This window comes from Pleurodeles waltl, chromosome 11, assembly GCF_031143425.1.
Source record: "Pleurodeles waltl isolate 20211129_DDA chromosome 11, aPleWal1.hap1.20221129, whole genome shotgun sequence".
NCBI classification, from domain to species: domain Eukaryota; kingdom Metazoa; phylum Chordata; class Amphibia; order Caudata; family Salamandridae; genus Pleurodeles; species Pleurodeles waltl.
The window spans coordinates 407,888,665-407,908,244 of record NC_090450.1 but is presented as its reverse complement, the minus strand read 5'-3'; the positions used below and the strand labels follow the sequence as shown (position 1 = coordinate 407,908,244).

At 46.4% G+C, this 19,580-nt stretch overlaps 1 protein-coding gene across 3 annotated transcripts in view; it reads right to left on the bottom strand.

Annotated features, from left to right (window-relative positions):
* The window catches only part of UGGT1 (UDP-glucose glycoprotein glucosyltransferase 1), a 1,185,714-nt gene that overhangs the window by 782,454 nt on the left and 383,680 nt on the right, over positions 1–19,580 (bottom strand). For all 3 annotated transcript variants that reach the window (XM_069213734.1, XM_069213736.1, XM_069213735.1), the window contains exon 16: positions 15,265–15,400. In XM_069213734.1, the coding sequence (XP_069069835.1) occupies positions 15,265–15,400 (136 nt within the window). The remainder of the gene's footprint in view (positions 1–15,264; positions 15,401–19,580) is intronic.

Here is a 19,580-nt window from a genome sequence, read left to right as displayed (position 1 = left end):
AAACTGCTAGAAGTTCTAGGTGATTTATATGCAGTTTTGTTTGATGAACGTTCCATTGTCCTTGTATGCTGTGTTGATCGAGGTGTGCTCCCCACCCTGTCATGGAAGCATCTGTTGTTATTACGTATTGTGGCACTGGGTCTTGGAAAGGCCGCCCTTTGTTTAAATTTATGTTGGTCCACCACAGAAGCGAGAGGTAAGTTTGGCGGTCTATTAACACCAGATCTAGAAGGTGACCCTGTGCTTGTGACCATTGTGATGCTAGGCACTGTTGTAAGGGCCTCATGTGCAGTCTTGCGTTTGGGACAATGGCTATGCATGAAGACATCATGCCTAGGAGTTGTAGTACCCTCTTTGCGTGTATCCTTTGTGTTGGATACATGCGTTGTATGATGGTGTTGAAATTTCGAATTCTTTGTGGACTTGGAGTGGCTACTCCTTTTGATGGGTCTATTATGGCTCCCAGGTATTGTTGTACCTTGCGCGGCAGAATTTTGGATTTTGTGAAATTGACGGTGAACCCTAGTTTGAAGAGGGTTTGTATGATATGATTTGTGTGATTTGAGCACTGTATTAACGAATGGGCCTTGATTAGCCAGTCGTCTAGATATGGGAACACATGTATTTGCTGCCTTCTTATGTGTGCAGCGACTACCGCTAGGCATTTGGTAAAGACTCTTGGTGCGGTTGTTAATCCGAAAGGCAGTACCTTGAATTGGTAATGTATTCCTTTGAATACAAACCTTAGGTATTTCCTGTGCGATGGGTGTATTGGTATATGGAAATAAGCATCCTTGAGGTCTAAAGTTGCCATGTAGTCGTGTAGTTTTAGCAATGGCAATACTTCTTGTAGTGTGACCATGTGAAAGTGGTCTGATTTGATGAAAGTGTTCACTACTCTGAGGTCTAGGATTGGTCTCAGCGTTTTGTCCTTCTTTGGTATCAGAAAGTACAGTGAGTAAACTCCTGTGTTTATTTGTGTGTTTGGCACTAATTCGATTGCATTCTTTTGCAATAGTGCCTGCACTTCTATCTCCAGGAGATTGGAATGGTGTGTTGTCAAATTTTGTGCTTTTGGTGGTATGTTTGGAGGGAATTGTAGAAATTCTATGCAATAACCATGTTGGATAATTGCTAGAACCCAAGTGTCTGTAGTGATTTCCTCCCATGCTTTGTAATAATGACTTATTCTTCCCCCCACTGGTGTTGTGTGGAGGGGGTGAGTGACATGTGAGTCACTGTTTAGTAGTAGGGGTTTTGGGGCTCTGAAATCTTCCTCTATTTCTAGGGAATTGCCCTCCTCTATATTGTCCCCGAAAACCTCCTCTATACTGTCCCTGGTAACTGGACGGTGTTGCTTGTGAGGTGCTGGCTTGTGTGCTCCGACCCCGAAACCCCCCTCGAAAGGGCGTTTTACGGAATGTGCTGTAATTCCCTCTGCTCTGCGGGGAGTAGAGTGCGCCCATGGCTTTGGCAGTGTCCGTATCTTTTTTGAGTTTCTCAATCGCTGTGTCCACTTCTGGACCGAACAGTTCTTTTTCATTAAAAGGCATATTGAGAACTGCTTGTTGAATCTCTGGTTTAAATCCAGACGTTGGGAGCCATGCATGCCTTCTGATAGTTACAGATGTATTAATTGTCCGTGCAGCTGTATCTGCAGCGTCCATGGAGGAGCGGATCTGGTTGTTGGAAATGGTCTGTCCCTCCTCAACCACTTGTTTTGCCCTATTTTGTAAGTCCTTGGGCAGATGTTCAATGAGATGTTGCATCTCGTCCCAGTGGGCTCTGTCATAGCGCGCAAGTAGTGCCTGGGAGTTCGCGATGCGCCACTGGTTTCCAGCTTGTGCTGCGACTCTTTTAACCAGCTGCATCGAACTTGCGGCTTTCTTTATCTGGGGGTGGTGCATCTCCAGATGTGTGAGAGTTGGCCCTTTTCCTAGCTGCTCCTACAACGACAGAGTCTGGTGGCAGCTGTGTAGTGATGAAAACCGGGTCTGTAGGAGGCGCCTTATACTTTTTTTCCACCCTTGGTGTGATTGCCCTACTTTTGACCGGCTCCTTAAAGATTTCTTTCGCGTGCCGGAGCATACCAGGGAGCATAGGCAGGCTTTGGTATGAGCTGTGGGTGGAGGAGAGTGTGTTAAATAAAAAATCATCCTCGACCTGTTCTGAGTGGAGGCTTACGTTGTGAAATTGTGCTGCTCTAGCCACCACTTGAGAATACGCGGTGCTGTCTTCTGGTGGAGATGGCTTCGTAGGGTATGCCTCCGGACTGTTATCTGACACTGGGGCGTCGTATAGGTCCCATGCGTCTCGATCTTGGTCACCCGGGCTTATGGTGGTGTGAGCTGGGGAGTGTGATGGAGTTCGTGCTGGTGAGACGTTAATCACGGGCGGAGGAGAGGGTGGTGGGGTAACTCTTTTCACCACTTTTGGTTGTGGTGTCTGTTCAGTCTGGAACTCCAACCTTCTCTTTCTCCTAATGGGGGGAAGGGTGCTTATTTTTCCTGTCCCCTGCTGTATGAAGATACGCTTTTGCGTATGGTCCACATCAGTTGCTTGTAGCTCTTCCTCAAACCTATGCTTTTGCATTTGGGAGGTTAGCGAGTGCTCTTCTGTATAAGAGCCTGAAGCTGGGTCGCTTGCAGTTTGTTTCGGCATCGAAACCCTGTCTGCGTGTTTTTTCGGCTCCGAGGTGACTTTTTTCTTTTTCGGGGCCGAAACCTCTCGGCGTCGATCTTCTTCGGTGCCGCTGTCTCGGCGTCGAGCCGTGTCCACACCGGCATCTCGGTGTCGAGGCTTGTCTCCAGCACTTTCTCGGTCCCGAGAAGGCTGCGTGCCGGTGTCTCGACTGGAGTCGGACGACCTCGGCACTGTTTGGGCCTTTTTCGGTGCCGACGGTCGGTCACCGAATTTATGGGTGGAGCCATGGCCGGATGGCAGTGGCGTCCCCTGGGCCTTGTAAATCTTTCTCTTTGTGGTTTTCGACGTCTTGCTCACGGTTTGTGTATCGTCGAATCCTTCGGAGTCCGATTCTTGGATCGAGAAGGTACCTTCCTCTTCCTGCTCCTCGAACTCTCGGTGGGCTGTCGGCGCGGACGCCATCTGAAGTCTTCTGGCTCGACGGTCTCGGAGTGTCTTTCGGGACCGGAACGCACGACAGGCCTCACAGGTGTCTTCACTGTGCTCAGGTGACAGGCACAGGTTACAGACCAAGTGTTGGTCTGTATAGGGGTATTTATTGTGGCATTTGGGGCAGAAACGGAACGGGGTCCGTTCCATCGGCGTTCTTCAGCACGCGGTCGGGCCGACCAGGCCCCGACGGGGGATCGAAAGACTACCCCGAAGGGCACCGGAGCTCTTCGATCTTCGATGCGGTGTGGAATCTAAGTACGCCGATCCCGAACGCAACAATACCGACGAAAATCTTCCGAAATTAGCTAATTTTCCGTTCCGAAACTCAGAGCGACAGGAATACGTCCGAACCCGATGGCGGAAAAAAAACAATCGAAGATGGAGTCGACGCCCATGCGCAATGGAGACAAAAGGAGGAGTCACTCGGTCCCGTGACTCGAAAGACTTCTTCGAAGAAAAACAACTTGTAACACTCCGGCCCAACACCAGATGGCGAGCTATTGCAAAACATGCGTATCTACAGCGACAGATGCCATCGAACTTGCTAATACCCAAGTATCTGTTGTTATTTCCTCCCATTGTTTGTAGAACTTGGTTAGTCTCCCCCCCCACAGGTGTTAGGTGTTGGGGATTTGTGACGTGTAAGTCACTGTTTGTTTTGTGGAGTTTTGGGACTTTGGAACTTCCCTCTACTTTTTTGGAACTGTCCCCCTCTATATTGTCCCCGAAAACTTCCCCGCAGATATTGGCTTTGATAAGTGGGCCTTGTTTGTGAGGTAGTGGGTTCCGTGCTTTGTCCTCGAAACCCCCCTCTAAACTGTGTTTTTCGAAATGTGCCTCTGCTCTGTGGGGAGTAGAGTGCGCCCATGGCTTTGGCCGTATCAGTGTCTTTCTTAAGTTTTTCGATAGCAGTGTCCACCTCCGGCCCAAACAACTGCTGTCCGTTAAATGGCATATTCAGCACAGCTTGCTGTATTTCTGGTTTAAATCCTGATGTACGCAGCCATGCATGTCTCCTTATTGTCACTGCTGTGCTGACAGTTCTAGCAGCTGTGTCTGCTGCATCCATTGCTGACCGTATCTGATTGTTGGAGATACTCTGTCCTTCTTCTACTACTTGCTGTGCTCTCTTCTGGAACTCCTTGGGCAAATGTTCTATAAAGTGTTGCATTTCGTCCCAATGAGCCCTATCGTATCTGGCCAACAAAGCCTGTGAGTTTGCAATACGCAACTGGTTTGCTGCCTGTGCCGCCACCCTTTTGCCTGCTGCGTCGAATTTTCGACTTTCTTTATCTGGAGGTGGTGCATCTCCTGAAGTATGTGAGTTAGCTCTCTTGCGAGCTGCCCCTACTACAACTGAATCCGGTGTTAGCTGTTGTGTGATGTACACGGGGTCTGTTGGTGGCGGTTTATATTTTTTCTCCACTCTTGGAGTAATGGCCCTTCCTTTTACAGGCTCCTCAAACACTTGTTTGGAGTGTTTTAGCATTCCAGGTAGCATGGGGAGACTCTGGTACTGGCTGTGTGTGGACGACAGTGTATTAAATAGAAAGTCGTCTTCAATGGGCTCTGCATGCAGGCTGACATTATGAAATGCCGCTGCCCTCGACACCACCTGTGCGTAGGCTGTACTATCTTCTGGTGGCGACGGTCTAGCTGGATAACAGTCAGGACTATTATCCGACACTGGCGCATCATAAAGATCCCACGCGTCAGTGTCATCTTGATTCATCCCTGTATGAGTCGGGGATTGCATCATAGGTGGAGTGGCTACCGGTGATGGTTGCGGCGAGCGTTGTGGAGACAGTGGCGGGCTTACTTGTTTAGCCACCTTTGCCTATGGCTGCTTGTCTTTCTCCTGGAAGGCAAGTTTGCGTTTCATTCTAATAGGAGGGAGAGTGCTGATCTTCCCCGTTTCTTTTTGGATGTGGAGCCTTCTTTGGGTGTAGTCTGGCTCCATTGTCTCCAATTCCTGTCCAAATCTATGTATTTTCATTGGTGAGGACAGTCCCTCTTTCCTCTGTGTAGGAACTTGATTTCAGTTCAGAGGCCGGATGTTTCGGTATCGAAACCTTTTCGGCTACTTTTTTCGGTTCCGACGAAACCTTTTTTATTTTCGGCGTCGTTGTCTCTCGGTGCCGACTCATTTCGGTGCCGCTGTCTCGGTGCCAAACTTGCTCGGAGCCGCTATCTCGGGCCCGAGATTGCTGTGTGGCGGTATCTCGACCGGAGTCGGATGACTTCGACACCAGCGTGCCCTTTTTAGGTGCCGATGTTCGGTCACCTATTTTTTGGGTTAAGCCATGGCCTGTTGGCGGTGGTGTCCCCTGGGCTTTTGTGGTCTTCTCGTGAGTTTTATGTTTCAACGTCTTACTCACGGTTTTCGGCGTTTCTTCGGGATCGAGCTTGTCCGAGTCCGATTCCTGGATGGAGAAGGTTTCTTCTTCCTCCTCGAAACGCCCTTGTCCTGTCGGCGCCGACGCCATCTGCAGTCTTCTTGCTCTTCGGTCTCTTAGTGTCTTCCTGGACCGAAACGCTCGACAGGCTTCACAAGTATCTTCCTTGTGTTCTGGCGACAAACACAAGTTACAGACCAGATGCTGATCTGTATATGGATACTTGTTATGGCATTTTGGGCAGAAGCGGAATGGGGTCCGTTCCATCAGCCTTGAAGAGACACGTGGCCGGGCCGACCAGGCCCAGATGGGGGAAATCGAAAAAACCCAGAAGGGCCACCGGAGCTCTCCAAAAGTCGGTGTTGATCTGTTATAACTAACCCGATACCGAACGCAAACAATACCGACGATTTTTCTGACATTCTAACTAACTTTCCGACCCGAAACCTGGAGCGAAAAGGAACACGTCCGAACCTGATGGCGGAAAAAAAACAATCTAAGATGGAGTCGACGCCCATGCGCAATGGAGCCGAAATGGGAGGAGCCTCTCGTGACTCGAAAAGACTTCTTCGAAGAAAAACAACTTGTAACACTCCGAGCCCAACACTAGATGGCGGGATGTGCAAAGCATGTGTATCTGCAGCTACACATGCCATCGAAACTATATATATATAAATATTAAACTAAAAAGATGTCTGTGCAATGTATGTACATATTTACCATATTTTATACCACAACGACAACAGGCTTCCGGGTGGAGGGAGGGTGCATGTGACTCTTCAGCACTACATGCCATGATCAGATGTCTACTAGGTAAGTAACATTTTCCGTTCAATGGCATGTTTAGCTGTAGATACACATGCTCTGCATAGACTGTAAAGCAGTCCCCTCCAAATAAGCGGTGGCTAGCCTGTAGGAGTTGGAGTAGCTTGAAAAAGTGTCCTAAGGACTGCTTGACCAACATTTGCCTGTTGACGAGCTACAACATCTACAGAATAGAGTTTTGTAAATGTGTATGGTGTAGACGAAGTAGCAGCTTTGGAAATATCTGCTATTGGAATGTTTCCTAAAAAGGCCTTAGAAGCACCTTTTTTCCTGGTAGAGTCTGCTTCAGGAGTTGTTGGTAATTGTATTTTAGCTTTAAGATAATAAGTTTGAATACACTTGATTATCCATCTGGCTAATCTATTCTTTGAAATTGGATTACCTTTGTGAGGCATTGAAAAAGCTACAAAAAGTAGTTTTGATTTTCTAAAATGTTTTGTCCTGTCATTGTAATACATAAGAGCTCTTTTAACATCTAGTGTATTGAGAGCTCTTTCAGCAATTGAGTCTGGTTGTGGGAAAAAGACAGGCAACTCAACTGATTGATTAATGTGTAATGATGAAAATACTTTAGGTAGAAATTTAGGGTTTGTCTTAAGAACTATTTTATCTTTATGTACTTGGAAAAATGGTATTTCACTTACTCTTCTTAGTGAAGTTATAGCTACCAAAAAAGCAACTTTCCATGAAAAACTGCAAAGAGCAAGAATGCATAGGTTCCAACGGTGGACCCATAAGTCTATTAAGGACAATGTTAAGGTTCCATACTGGAGTTGGAGGAACCCTAGGTGGAATAACTCTTAAGTCCTTTCATAAATGCCTTAATAACAGGAATTCTTAACTAAGAAATGTGTTGTGTGTTTTGGAGCTAAGCAGCTATAGCTGCTAGGTGAAGTCTAATAGAAGAGTATGCCAACTTTGCCTTTTGTATATGTAAGAAATAACAATGTCTTGTACTGACAGTTTGAGTGGATCAATGTTTTTAGTTGATTTTTTTTTTTTAGTTAGACAGTAATGTACAAAACGTTTCCATTTAGCAGCTTAACAGTGCCTAGTTGTAGGTCTGCATGCCTCTTTAAGAATGTCTATACATTCAGAAGGAAGTTGAAAATACCCAGACTCTAGGACTTCATGAGCCATATCACAGGATTGAGTGTGTTGGGGTCTTGCTGTCTAATACGCCTCTCTTTTCAGTAAAAAAAAAAAAAAAAAAAAAGTCTGGTCTGTTGGGAAGTTTGTGATGGGGAACCACAGACAGATCCACTAGTGTTTTGTACCAAGGTTGATGTGCCCATGTGGGAGCTACAGGGATCATGGTGTGTGATGTTTGTTTCAGTTTGCGTACCAGAAATCGAATGAGTGGGAGAGGCGAAAAAGTGAAGCAAATATCCCTTACCAATTCAACCATAGAGCATTGCCCCTGGTCTGAGGGTGTGGGGGATCTGGGCGCAAAGTGTTGGCATTTCGATTTTTCTACTGCAGCGAGGAGATCTGTTTCTGCTTTTCCCCAGAGGCCAAAGTATTGGTGAAGTACTTGTGGGTGAATGTCCCATTCATGGACTTGTTGCTGCGTCCTGCTTAATAGGTCTGCTAACTGATTTTCCATTCCTGGGAGATAGTCTGCCGGTAATTGAATGAGATTGTGAATCACCCACTTCCAAATTGTCTGAGCTAGAAGGGACAATTGAGTTGAGTGCCCCCCCCCGTTTCTGCATATAATGCATTGTTGTCCTATTGTCTGTACAGACTAATGCCACTTTGTGAGAGATTTGTGTCAGGAATGCTTTGAGCGCTAGGAAGACTGCTAGCAACTCCAAATAATTGATGTGATAAGTCTGTTGAATGGGATCCCATTTCCCTTGTATCGTAAGGTTGTTGAGGTGGCCTCCCCAAACCCATCTGTGATGCATCAGTTGTGAGAGTGGTCTGAGGCACAGGGTCCTGAAAGGACTGCACTTTTGAGAGGTTGGAGGGATTCTACCATTGCAGAGAGCGGTGAATCTGACAGTCCAACAACACTAGATCCTGAAGATGACTATGTGACTGAGACCACTGACGAGATGGGCACAGCTGTAGTGGACACATGTGTAGTCTTTCACAGGAAACTATGGCAATGCAGGAGGCCATCATACCCAATTGTTGCATCACTAGTTTTACTGTGTAAGTATGTGTAAGGTAATGCCTCCTTGGCATTGTTACCCCCTAACTGTTTGCCTTTGCTGATGCTATCCGGCTATCCAGGCCCCAGCACCAGTGTCCTTTCCCTAAACTGTACCTTTGCTTCCACAATTGGCACAGCCCTGGCACTCAGGTAAGTCCCTTGTAACTGGTACCCCGGGTACAAAGGGCCCTGAGGCCAGGGAAGGTTTCTAAGGGCAGCAGCATGCCTTATGCCACCCTGAGAACCCCTCACTCAGCACATGCACACTGCCTCACAGCTTGTGTGTGCTGATGGGGAGAAAATGACTACGTCGACACGGCACTCCCCTCAGAGTCACCCCTCTAGCAGGCCTTACAGCCCTAAGGCAAGGTGCACTATACCACAGGTGAGAGCATATGTGCATGAGCACTATGCCCCTACAGTGTCTTAGCAAAACCTTAGATATTGTTTAAGTGCAGGGTAGCCATAAGAGTTTATGGTCTGGGAGTTTGCCAAACACAAACTCCACAGTTCCATAATGGCTACACTGAAATCTGGGAAGTTTGGCATGAAACTTCTCAGCACAATAAATGCACATTGATGCCAGTGTGCAATTTATTGTAACATGCACCCAGAGGGCATCTTAGAGATGCCCCCTGAATACCAACCCGACTTCTAGTGTGGGGCTGACCAGTTTCTGCCAGCCTGCCACAACCAGACGAGTTGCTGACCACATGGGGAGAGTGCCTTTGTCACTCTGTGGCCAGGAACAAAGCCTGCACTGGGTGGAGGTGCTTCACACCTCCCCCTGCAGGAACTGTAACACCTGGCGGTGAGCCTCAAAGGCTCACCCTCTTTGTTACAGTACCCCAGGACATCCCAGCTAGTGAAGATGCATGCCCCTCCGGCCACTGTCCCCACTTTTGGCGGCAAGGCTGGAGGAGATAACTAGAAAAACAAGGAGGAGTCACCCACCAGTCAGGACAGCCCCTAAGGTGCACTGAGCTGAGGTGACCCCTGCCTTTATAAATCCTCCATCTTAGTTTTGGAGGATTCCCCCAATAGGATTAGGGATGTGCCCCCCCCTCCCCACAGGGAGGAGGCACAAAGAGGGTGTAGCCACCCTTCAGGACAGTAGCCATTGACTACTGTCCTCCCAGACCTAAACACACCCCTAAATCTAGTATTTAGGGGCACCCCAGAACCCAGGAAATCAGATTCCTGCAACCTGAACTAAAGAAGAAGGACTGCTGACCTACAGGCCTGCAGAGGCGAAGGACGCGTCAACTGCTTTGGCCCCAAGCCTACCGGCCTGTCTCCAGAGTCGAAAACCTGCAACCAGCGACACATCCAACAGGGACCAGCGACCTCTGAAGCCTCAGAGGACTTCCCTGACCCCCATGACCAAGAAACTCCAGTGAGCAGCGGCTCTGCTCAAAAACAGCGACATCTTTGCAACAAAGAAACAACCTTCAAAGACTTCACGTTTCCCGCCGGAAGCGTGAGACTTCACACACTGCACCCAACGCCCCCGCCTCAAGATCCAGAGAACCAACACCACAGGGAGGACTTCCCGGCGACTGCGACCCCGTGAGTAACCAGAGATGACCCCCCTGGACCCCACAGCGTAGCCTGCAGAGAGAATCCAGAGGCTCCACCTGACCGCGACAGCCTGTAACAAGGGACCAGACGCCTGGACCAAGCACTGCACCGCAGCCCCCAGGACCTGAAGGAACCGAACCTCAGTGCAGAAGTGACCCCCAGGCGACCCTCTGCCTAGCCAGGTGGTGGCTGTCCCGAGAAGCCCCCCTGTACCTGCCTGCACCGCTAGAGAGACCCCCGGGTCCCTCCATTGCTTCCTATCTAAAACCCGACGCCTGCTTTGCACACTGCACCCGGCCACCCCTGTGCCGCTGAGGGTGTGTTTACTGTGTCTCGAGTATGCTGCTGGCATTATTGGATGGTATTGGCTTTTATTAACCAATCGACCAAGTATGCAAAGATGTGAATGTGTAGCCTTCCAAGAAATGCAGCTACAACATCTAAGCATTTTGTGAATACCCTTGGGGCTGATGTTATTCCAAATGGTAGTACTTTGAATTGATAATGTTTTCCACCAATTAAAAATCTTAGGTATTTGCGATGTGCCAGATGTATGGGAATGTGAAAATAAACATCTTTGAGATATAAAGTTGTCACATGTAATCTACAAGTTGAAATAGAGTGACAATATGGGACTGCTCTGAAAGTATGTATACATTGAGAGGCTTGAGATCGAGAATTGGTCTTAAAGACCCATCTTTCTTTGGTAAGAGGAAATATTTTAAATATACTCCTGCTCCTTGTTGTGATAGGGGAACTGGTTTTATAGCTCCTTTGAGAAGAAGGGCTGTACCTTTTCTTTTAAGAGAACAAGATGGTCTTGTGAGAGTTTGTTAAAACGAGAAGTTATATTTGGTGGAGATGAGCTCTTGACAGTAACCGTGTTGGGTAATTGATAGAACCCACTGGTCTGTGGTGATGTTGTACCATTGTGGATAAAAATTTGCCAGTCTTCCTCCCACAGGAGAAGTATGTGCTGTGGGGATTTGTAGAAAGTTACTGTTTTGTATTAGAGGGAGATCCTCTAGAGGCGGATGCTTTGCATCTATCTCTATTATTTGTGCCTCTATAAGATCCTCTAAAGGAACCTCTATTATAGAAATGTGCTCCTTGCTTTTGTTGTAAGGTAGAAGGTTCAGTGGTTGATGTTTTAAAACCACAGCTAAATTGTGGCTTACGAAAATTACCCTTGCTGGGTGCAGTTAACAAGGCGCCCATAACGTTAGCAGCGTAAGTCCTTTTTAAAATTTTCTATAGTGGTATCTATCTGAGTGGCCAAATAAATGTTCTTTTTTAAAAGGCATGCTCAAGACTACTTGTTTTATCTCTAGTTTAAATCCTGAACACCTTAGCCACGCATGACGTCTTATAAGAACACTAGTGATCACATCATATGTTGCTGTATCAGCAGCATCAATGGCACATCTGCTGGAATTATTGGAGATGGCTTGTCCTTTTGCATCTCTTATCCTCTTTGTTGATACTCCCATGGAAGATATTGCAATAACTCCTCCATCTCATTGCAGTGGGCCCTGTCATACCTCGCTAGGAGTGCTTGAGAATCAGCAATTCTCCAATTATTTGCAGCCTGAGCAGCTACAGTTTTGCCTGCTGACTCCAGTTTTTTGCTCCCCTTATCTGGAGAAGGAGCATCCCCTGTGGACTGACTGTTAACCCTTTTTTGTGCTGCACTTACCACTATAGTGTGTGGAGGTAGTTGCTTTTTTATGAAAGTTGGATCTGAGGGTGCAGCTTTACATTTCTTGTCTACCCTTGGTGTGATTATTCTTGCCCTAAAAGGTTCTTTAAATATGTCATTAGCATGTCTGAGCATGCCTGGTTGCATGGGTAGAAATTGAGACTGTGTGTGTGTGTTGGTTAAGGTGTTGAAAAGAAAGGAAAATGTTACTTACCCATTAGATATCTGTTCGTGCCTTGTAGTACTGTAGATTCACATACTTTGCATAAGTCTGCCATCTAGTGTTGGTCTTGGATTATTACAAGTTGTTTTTCTTCGAAGAATATTTTGGAGTCATGAGATCCAGTGACTCCTCATCTCGGTGATAGTGCGCATGGGCATCAAGTCCTTTGTTAGATTGTTTTCTCGCAGGAGGGTGAAGTAATGAGTGAATAATTGTATATGTACATATCTATAGTAAGCAAAGAAGATGTCCATGCGATGTATATACATATTTACATAAGAAAGTACCACAACGGCTACATGCTTCCGGGGAGGAGGAAGGGCGCATGTGAATCTGCAGCACTACATGCCACAAACAGATGTACACTAGGTAAGTGTCATTTTCCGTTGGACGGCATGTGCAGCTGCAGATACACATGTTTTGCATAAACTGAAAAGCAGTCTCCTCCTAAAATAAGCGGTGGCTAGCCTGTAGGATCTGGAGTAGTTTGAAATAGTGTTTTAAGCACTGCTTGACCAACATTTGCTTGTTGGCGAGACAACACATCAACACAATAGTGTTTTGTAAATGTGTGTGGTGTGAACCATGTGGTTGCTTTGCTTATGTCTGCCATTGGTATACTTCCTGAGAATGCCATTGAAGTTCCTTTATTTCTAGTACAATGTGCTTTAGGAGTTACTGATAGTTGCCTTTTAGCTTTGAGATAGCAAGTTTGAATACACTTTACTATCCATCTGGCTAATCCTTGTTTTGAAAAAGGATTACCCTTAAGAGGCTGTTGAAAAGCCACAAAAAGTTGTTTTGATTTTCTGAAAACTTTTGTTTTGTCTATATAGTACATGAGAGCTCTTTTGATATGAAGAGTGTGCAGAGCTCTTTCCGCAACCGAATCTGGCTGTGGAAAGAAGACTGGCAATTCCACTGACTGACTGATGTGAAATGGTGAAACCACTTTGTTGAGGAAATCAATGTTCAGCAAACACAGGGTTAACAACAACTTACAAAGTTGAGCTCATGAAGAAAAGGTCAGAACCATACCAACAGGTCACACCGGGTGGCACTGGGGCAGCCGGGTGCAGTAAGGTGATGGGTGCCAAATGGTTCTCTATGGAAGTTTGCTCCTCGTGAAGAGAGCCTTTGGCTGGGAAGCCAGTCAGGAACAACAAACAAGTAGGTTGTAGACTTGGGGTGCTCGGGGACTTATATGAATATAGGATAACCTTTAGTCCTCTTATCCTGTGCCAGGGGCGACAGATACAGAGGTGTCTTGAAGCATCGGATTATCACATCTGGGAGCACTCGCAGTCATTAGGCCCAGTATGTTGAGGCTGCAGGTGTCGTCGGGGAGTCCGGCAGGGGTGGACTCAAGCTCAGGGGAAGCTGGGGGACATTGTTGGCACCTGTGACCCACCTCATATGGGGTCAAGAGCAATGGGTGCAGTGGTTGCTGAGATGTCGGATTTTCTCTCACCACAAAGCTGTGGATGAGGCTGTGGGAAAGAGGGCCTGCGTGCAGAGGCTGCCGGTGTCTCGGGTGAGTCTAAGATGGGTGACCACACTGGACTCGGTCTCTGGACAGCTGGGGAACCGGATAGGCACCATTGGATGGCTTAACCTCGGGTTGTGGACGTCTGGTGCAGTGGTCACTTCTGGTGTTGGGTTTCTGAGGTTCCAGCAACTGCAGAGTCTTTTCCTTGGGGTTTCTTGTTGTAGAGCAGGTCCGCTGCCCACAGGATACTTGAGTCTTTATTGAAGGCTGGATGAGTTGTTGTTTTTTTTTTTCTTTTTCTTTTGGGCAGAGTCGTTTAAGGTCAGCAGGCAGGCCGACGTGGGTGGCTGCTGCTTCTTTTCCTGTGTGCATCTCTTCTTTGCCCGGGTCTTCTTAGGTTGCTAAAATCTGAGCTCTAGGGTTAAGGGGTGCTACCTAATACTCAATTTAGGGGTGTTACAGGGAGTGCCATGGGGTAGGGCACAGCCCTAATCCTCATAGCCGAATTCCTTCCAAGCAAGATGGAAGAATTTGAAAAGTGTTGTGCTCTTTAGCGCGTCCACCTTATTGGTGGGACTGGCATGAAGTGGGTACACCTCCTAATTTGTCTAATTTTCCCACCTCTGCTGCTGCCAAAAGTGTGGTCAGGACAGGGGGGCTGGTCATCTCCACCATTTGAGAGACCTGGGCCTCATTACAAAGGCGGCAAGGCCTTTGAAGCTTCTAGCTCTGGAATGTCTGTCCTGCCTGGGTGAGGTGATAAAACCTCCGTCTAGTGAAGACTTTTGTTTCAGGCCCTTCAGAACCCTGGCTCTCACCTTGGGGGGCCACAAACGCATCTGTGGTGGCTGAACTGGTCAGGACCAGTCAGTTAACTTACCAGTAGTTGGTAGGTTTTTAGGGGGCACCTCTAAGGTCACCCATGTGTGGATTTCTTAATACACCCTCACTGACCCCAGTGATCGATATATTATTCTAAAATGTTTGATACCAAACATCCCAGTATTCAGAGAAGCAATCATGTAAGTTTGGGAACTCGTAATGACCAGTTTCCAGTACATGCCTTTAAAATGGCTTCCCTGATCACTTAAAATGTTTCAGAATTGAAAGACATAGCAGGGGCATATCTGTTCATGCATATATGCCCTCACATGTGCCTTAATGCACCCTGCCTTAGGGGTGACCTACACCTGGCACATGCAGTGATAGGAGACCTGACACACAGGGGTGTGTGACAGGTCATGCTTTCAATTTAGCCTGCACCAGCACACACAGTATGTAATAGCAGCACTAGTTGGGTTTGGTGATGGGTCCATGAGGGTGGCACAATTGGTGCTGAAGGCCTCAGGTACCGGGGGTACCAACTACTAGGGACTCACAGTGGTAGCTAAAGAGGTTGCTACTTGTGCAAAAACAATGCTGTTTTGTGGAAAGATCTGGCACTGAGGACCTGGTTGGTAGGAACTCAGTGAAGTAAAAGTCAACACCACATCAGAAAGCAGGCAAAAATTGTGGGCTAACCATGTCAGAAAGGGTGGTTTCCTATATCTAGACTTTGGCTAGACTTTGTCAATTATTAGTTTGGGCACTGACAGACATTAATTGAAGAGACAGCCATTCCAAAGTCTTTATGTAATAGAAAGTCAAACAATAGTTCAGACAGCACCTTTCTATGGCTCACCTGGACCTTTGATCCCTTTAAGAAAACGCCTCAAAATGGCCATTGTCTGCATCAAGAAAAAAAAAAACTCCTACCGATATCACAGCCTGAAAAGCGTGATAGTTATCCATTTCTTCTGCAACATAGTTGAACGCTCTAAGAAGGGCAACACCAGCATTTTCAAGTCCATCCACATCTTCCGAATCATCTACCACGAAAACTAGGCCAATCCTAAAAAAAAAAAAAAAGAGAAGAAAGCCAAAAGTTAAATCAGACTCTACAGAAAATCATCAGCACCCAAATTAACATTAAAAAACTAACAAGCAAATGAGCAACCGAAAATAAGTGTAAATCTAATGGACCGATTCAGAGTGCTGCAGTAATAAAGATTTGGGTGCAAACATGGGTTTATATCCGAATCAGGCTCAAAAGCCAAGGTGTTGCTGTAAAGGACAAAACAATAACTAGTTTTCCTCAACATGAGGACGATAAAGAAGCCAACAACTCTTGGAATTCTTTAACAGCTTCATTATTTGGATTCACTGCCTCTAACAAAACAAACAAGATAAGGTATTTAAAGAACTCACATAACTGGTCTTCTACTTCAATAAAAGTGAAAAGGAAAAAAAAATAGTCCTTGAATAGACTATTAAGATCCTTGCTCAAACCAACATTTAACACGTTTGACTTAGCACAAGAGCGCAAGGACAAGATTCAATATAAAAAGAATACAAGTGAGCCTTAAAGGACACACAGAAAGGCTGTGGATCGTTATTTGTAATAAATGCAAGAAGGGAGACTCTGAGGCGGCTGGTCTTTTTTTAGTATATTAGATAGCTCTAGGGGAAAAGGGTTCATAAATAAGACTAGTCATTTGGAGTGGAAAGGTTACCTATTGAAGTCAACTTTGTGTTGTAGCCATATTGCAATAGTTTTTTAACACAGTGCTGGTCATGAGACCTTTTCTAGCCTGGTTAATTTATTAAATCAGGTTGACTCTTCAGTTGCTTCTGGCCTAAATTCAATACACCCGTTAGAGTATAAGTGTGAACAAGTTACCTCTCTAATTGGCTATGCCAACTTTCAAAAAATTATTATTTTTTTAAAATTGCGGACGTTTCTGATGCTAGTCAATTCTGTACACTCTTCATAGAAAATAGGAACCATAAAGACCCAGCAGACAATTGTAGGCTTGTTGCCCTATTGGATTTTGAGGATACATGGTTTTCAAAATTCTGCTTGAGGACCTAGAGACTAGGGCAGTAACTGCAAAGCTCATACCACTTTATCAAAGTGCTGAGGTTTGATAATTAATTTTCCCTATCAAGTGCATATTAGGGGATTGGGTTTCTGAAACCTTTATAGCTCATAAAACAGGCTTTGATGGCGTTAATACGGCTTGCGTTGGCAAAAAAAAGTTAATTATCTTCAATAATGGTATATCTGGTAGGTACGGTCTCTTCCTGCAGATTTCTCACCATATAAAAATCGCCCAGGGGTTTGAGTGGAAGCTGAAAGGTTTTGCCCAACAATAATTCAACAGTGCCGCCAAGCTGCACAATGCTTCACCAGCTAAAGATTCATCAACACCGGCTAGGACCACATGAGGTACATTTGGCACCGACTGGCGCAGTGGCGTTAATTCCTCAAATTGTTCCACAGACCATTTCACACTCCATTAAGGCATACAGAGAGGACCAGAGAGCATTAACAATAGTTCTAGTCTCACCATTATGATATATTTGCATACCTTGGATCTTATTAATCATGGAGGTATCAGATCCTCTTCCGGGGCTCATGGGGCAGGCAGGTGCAACTAAGCCGCAGTTGTAAAAGTCGGGATGTCTGCCACTACTGTCTCAGTGCTGTCGTACTATGGCTCTGCAAAGCGGGCCAAGTACAACCCTTCAGCACTTGGCTCACAATTGTATTGATAGTGAGCAGTCAAAAGGCTTTCTCAGGGAAGTGAGTCTGGGGTAACACAGGTTCAGCAATCATCAATAAATTCAATAAAAAAATACAAGCACTTTATTCTACAGTAAGTCACAATACTACACAATTTCTTAGATACAAGACATATAGGTGCGAGTCCAATGTGCTTTAAGGATGGGCCCCTTCAAAGAAATCTAACCTATCCATTTACTATATTGGTCTCTGGTTCAGTAGCGTAACCCCTAGCATAAGTGCAGCACTCCCCCCACTCTTAGTACGCAGTCTCTCCAAGCTAGGTAGCGAGTCTCTCAAAACTGGGTGGCCCAAATGGTCTCTCACATCCATCTCTTATGGTGGCAGAGGGTTTCAGTAGCCCTTACACTTGCAGTCTGGTTCACAAGAGTTGTGCTGATCCGCAACAACAGCATGCAGCAGAACCATTCAGGTGGTTTATTTTGCGGGGGAGACGACGTTCAAGAGTCCTTGAGTGGCAGGGGCTTCTGCTGGTGGCACTTGTTTGGGCTCCAGCAGTCCTTGGCAAAAGACAGGCCTCTCGCTCCTGCCTGAGTTTCTCTGGTGAGTCACACTGATAGTTGTGCTGCGGTCTCCCTGGTTTGTGGTGATCTCAAAATCCTCCAAGCACCAGACTCTGGCAGCAAAGTCACAGCTTCAATGCTCTTTGTGGGGCTCAGTGGCAAAAGTCTGATCAGACGCTTGGTCCTTTAGTGCGATGGTTGGCAGGTAATACTTTGGCAAAGTGCCTCGAGGCGACTGCCTAATGTTCAGAACACATTATTAGGCCATTTGTCATCCATGAGGTTTACTGCCGGGTTAACCACTCATGCAGGATGGTGGTGGTATCTTCATTTGGATACCACAGCTTTGCAAGCTTCTTCTTTGAAGTGGCAGGGATCATACATCCAGAAGATCAATAATGCTGCGGTCACACCAACCTAAATCATGGGCACACAGCGGATGCCACAGAGCATTACAGTCACAATTTCAGTCATTCACGCCAATCTGGCACACTTTGGCAAGCATCATGGCTTAGGAGACCAGGAAGACAATGGAGACCACTCATGCATGCTTTGGGAGTGCGGGCTTGATAGTTCAAGCACACCAGTCATACTGGTTTCAAGTCTCAGATAGACGGGCTACAGCACCAGGGTCAATCGTTACTTGTCCACACCAACAGTCAGCTATCCCCAGCTGGGTTGTTTCACTACTTCCCACTTTGGGTTCAGGAAATTCTTACTCCAGATCAGATTATTTGTCAGATCCAGGTGATTTATGCTCACTTTTGGGAAGCTGGAACCAGGTAGACACCAGCCCTTGTTTCACAGTAAACCCTTAGGTACTCTCTGGAGCACCCCCTGCTTGGTCAAAGAGAACTTGAAACTCGAATAACTAAGGGTCCACAGCTCACACTCTTATACAGCAATGGCAGACCGAGGCTATGGATTCTTTGTATGCCTTTTCAGAACTACTTTGGATTTGTTCTCTTTTCATGTGTCCTTTTCAAACTGCCTTCCAGCCTTAGCCTTGGTCTTCAGTGATGCACTTCGCAGTTGGTTGGGTCTCTGGGCTGGCGCACTGACAACATAAGTGCAAGGTGTGGGCAGTCTGCACCTGGCTATCAACAGCTATACCTGACAGTATTCAGGAAGAAGAACGACAAAGGACAGCTCCTCTTCTAAAAGACCCATCGCACTTGGCAACCCCAACAGCGGTCCCACCCTTTAACCCTACCAACCAACAAATTACAGTTTCAGGAAGACTACTCAGCAGTAAGGACATAATCGAATCTCTAAGGAGAAGCCTGTCCCTTCTTTCCCCACTTCAGTGTCTGGTATCCCTACCTCCAGTCTTAGAAATGTCAGCAATGCACCTCCAATATCTGGGAAATCAACTTCACCTCCCTGTTGTGCACATGAGGAGGCCAGCGTCTTTCAACACAGAAACCACAAGCCTGTGTCACTCTGATTCACTCATGCAGTAAATACCTCACCTTACCAGCATACATGCAGACTTTCATGTGCAAACAACCTTCGCGCTAGGATTCCGGGTTCACTGTTAGCAGAAGAACTTTGTATGAATAGAACAGTAAGTTCCCATTCATGTAGGACAGGTAAAAAGGCCTGGTCACACTAGAATTGATGCAAAATAAGGTAGGCTGCAGCCACCACCAAGCTAAGGAAGTTCTGTGGTCAACACTGAGGGCTCATTTGGTGTATCCTTCTAGAACCAGGACAGTTTCAGAACCAGTCTCATGTAAAGGCCTTAGTGTGAGGTTGGGGCAGGAAAAAAGAAACCTGGACACCAGATACTCATTGTTGGGCGCGTCTAGCAGGGGACATAACAGTACATTATGCAGGGGACATTACCACACCAACAGGAAGTGACTCATCTATGGAGGAAAGAGGGCAGGGAGGAATCGATTGGAAGATACAGAATCCCCCCAAAAATTGTTACCAAAGGT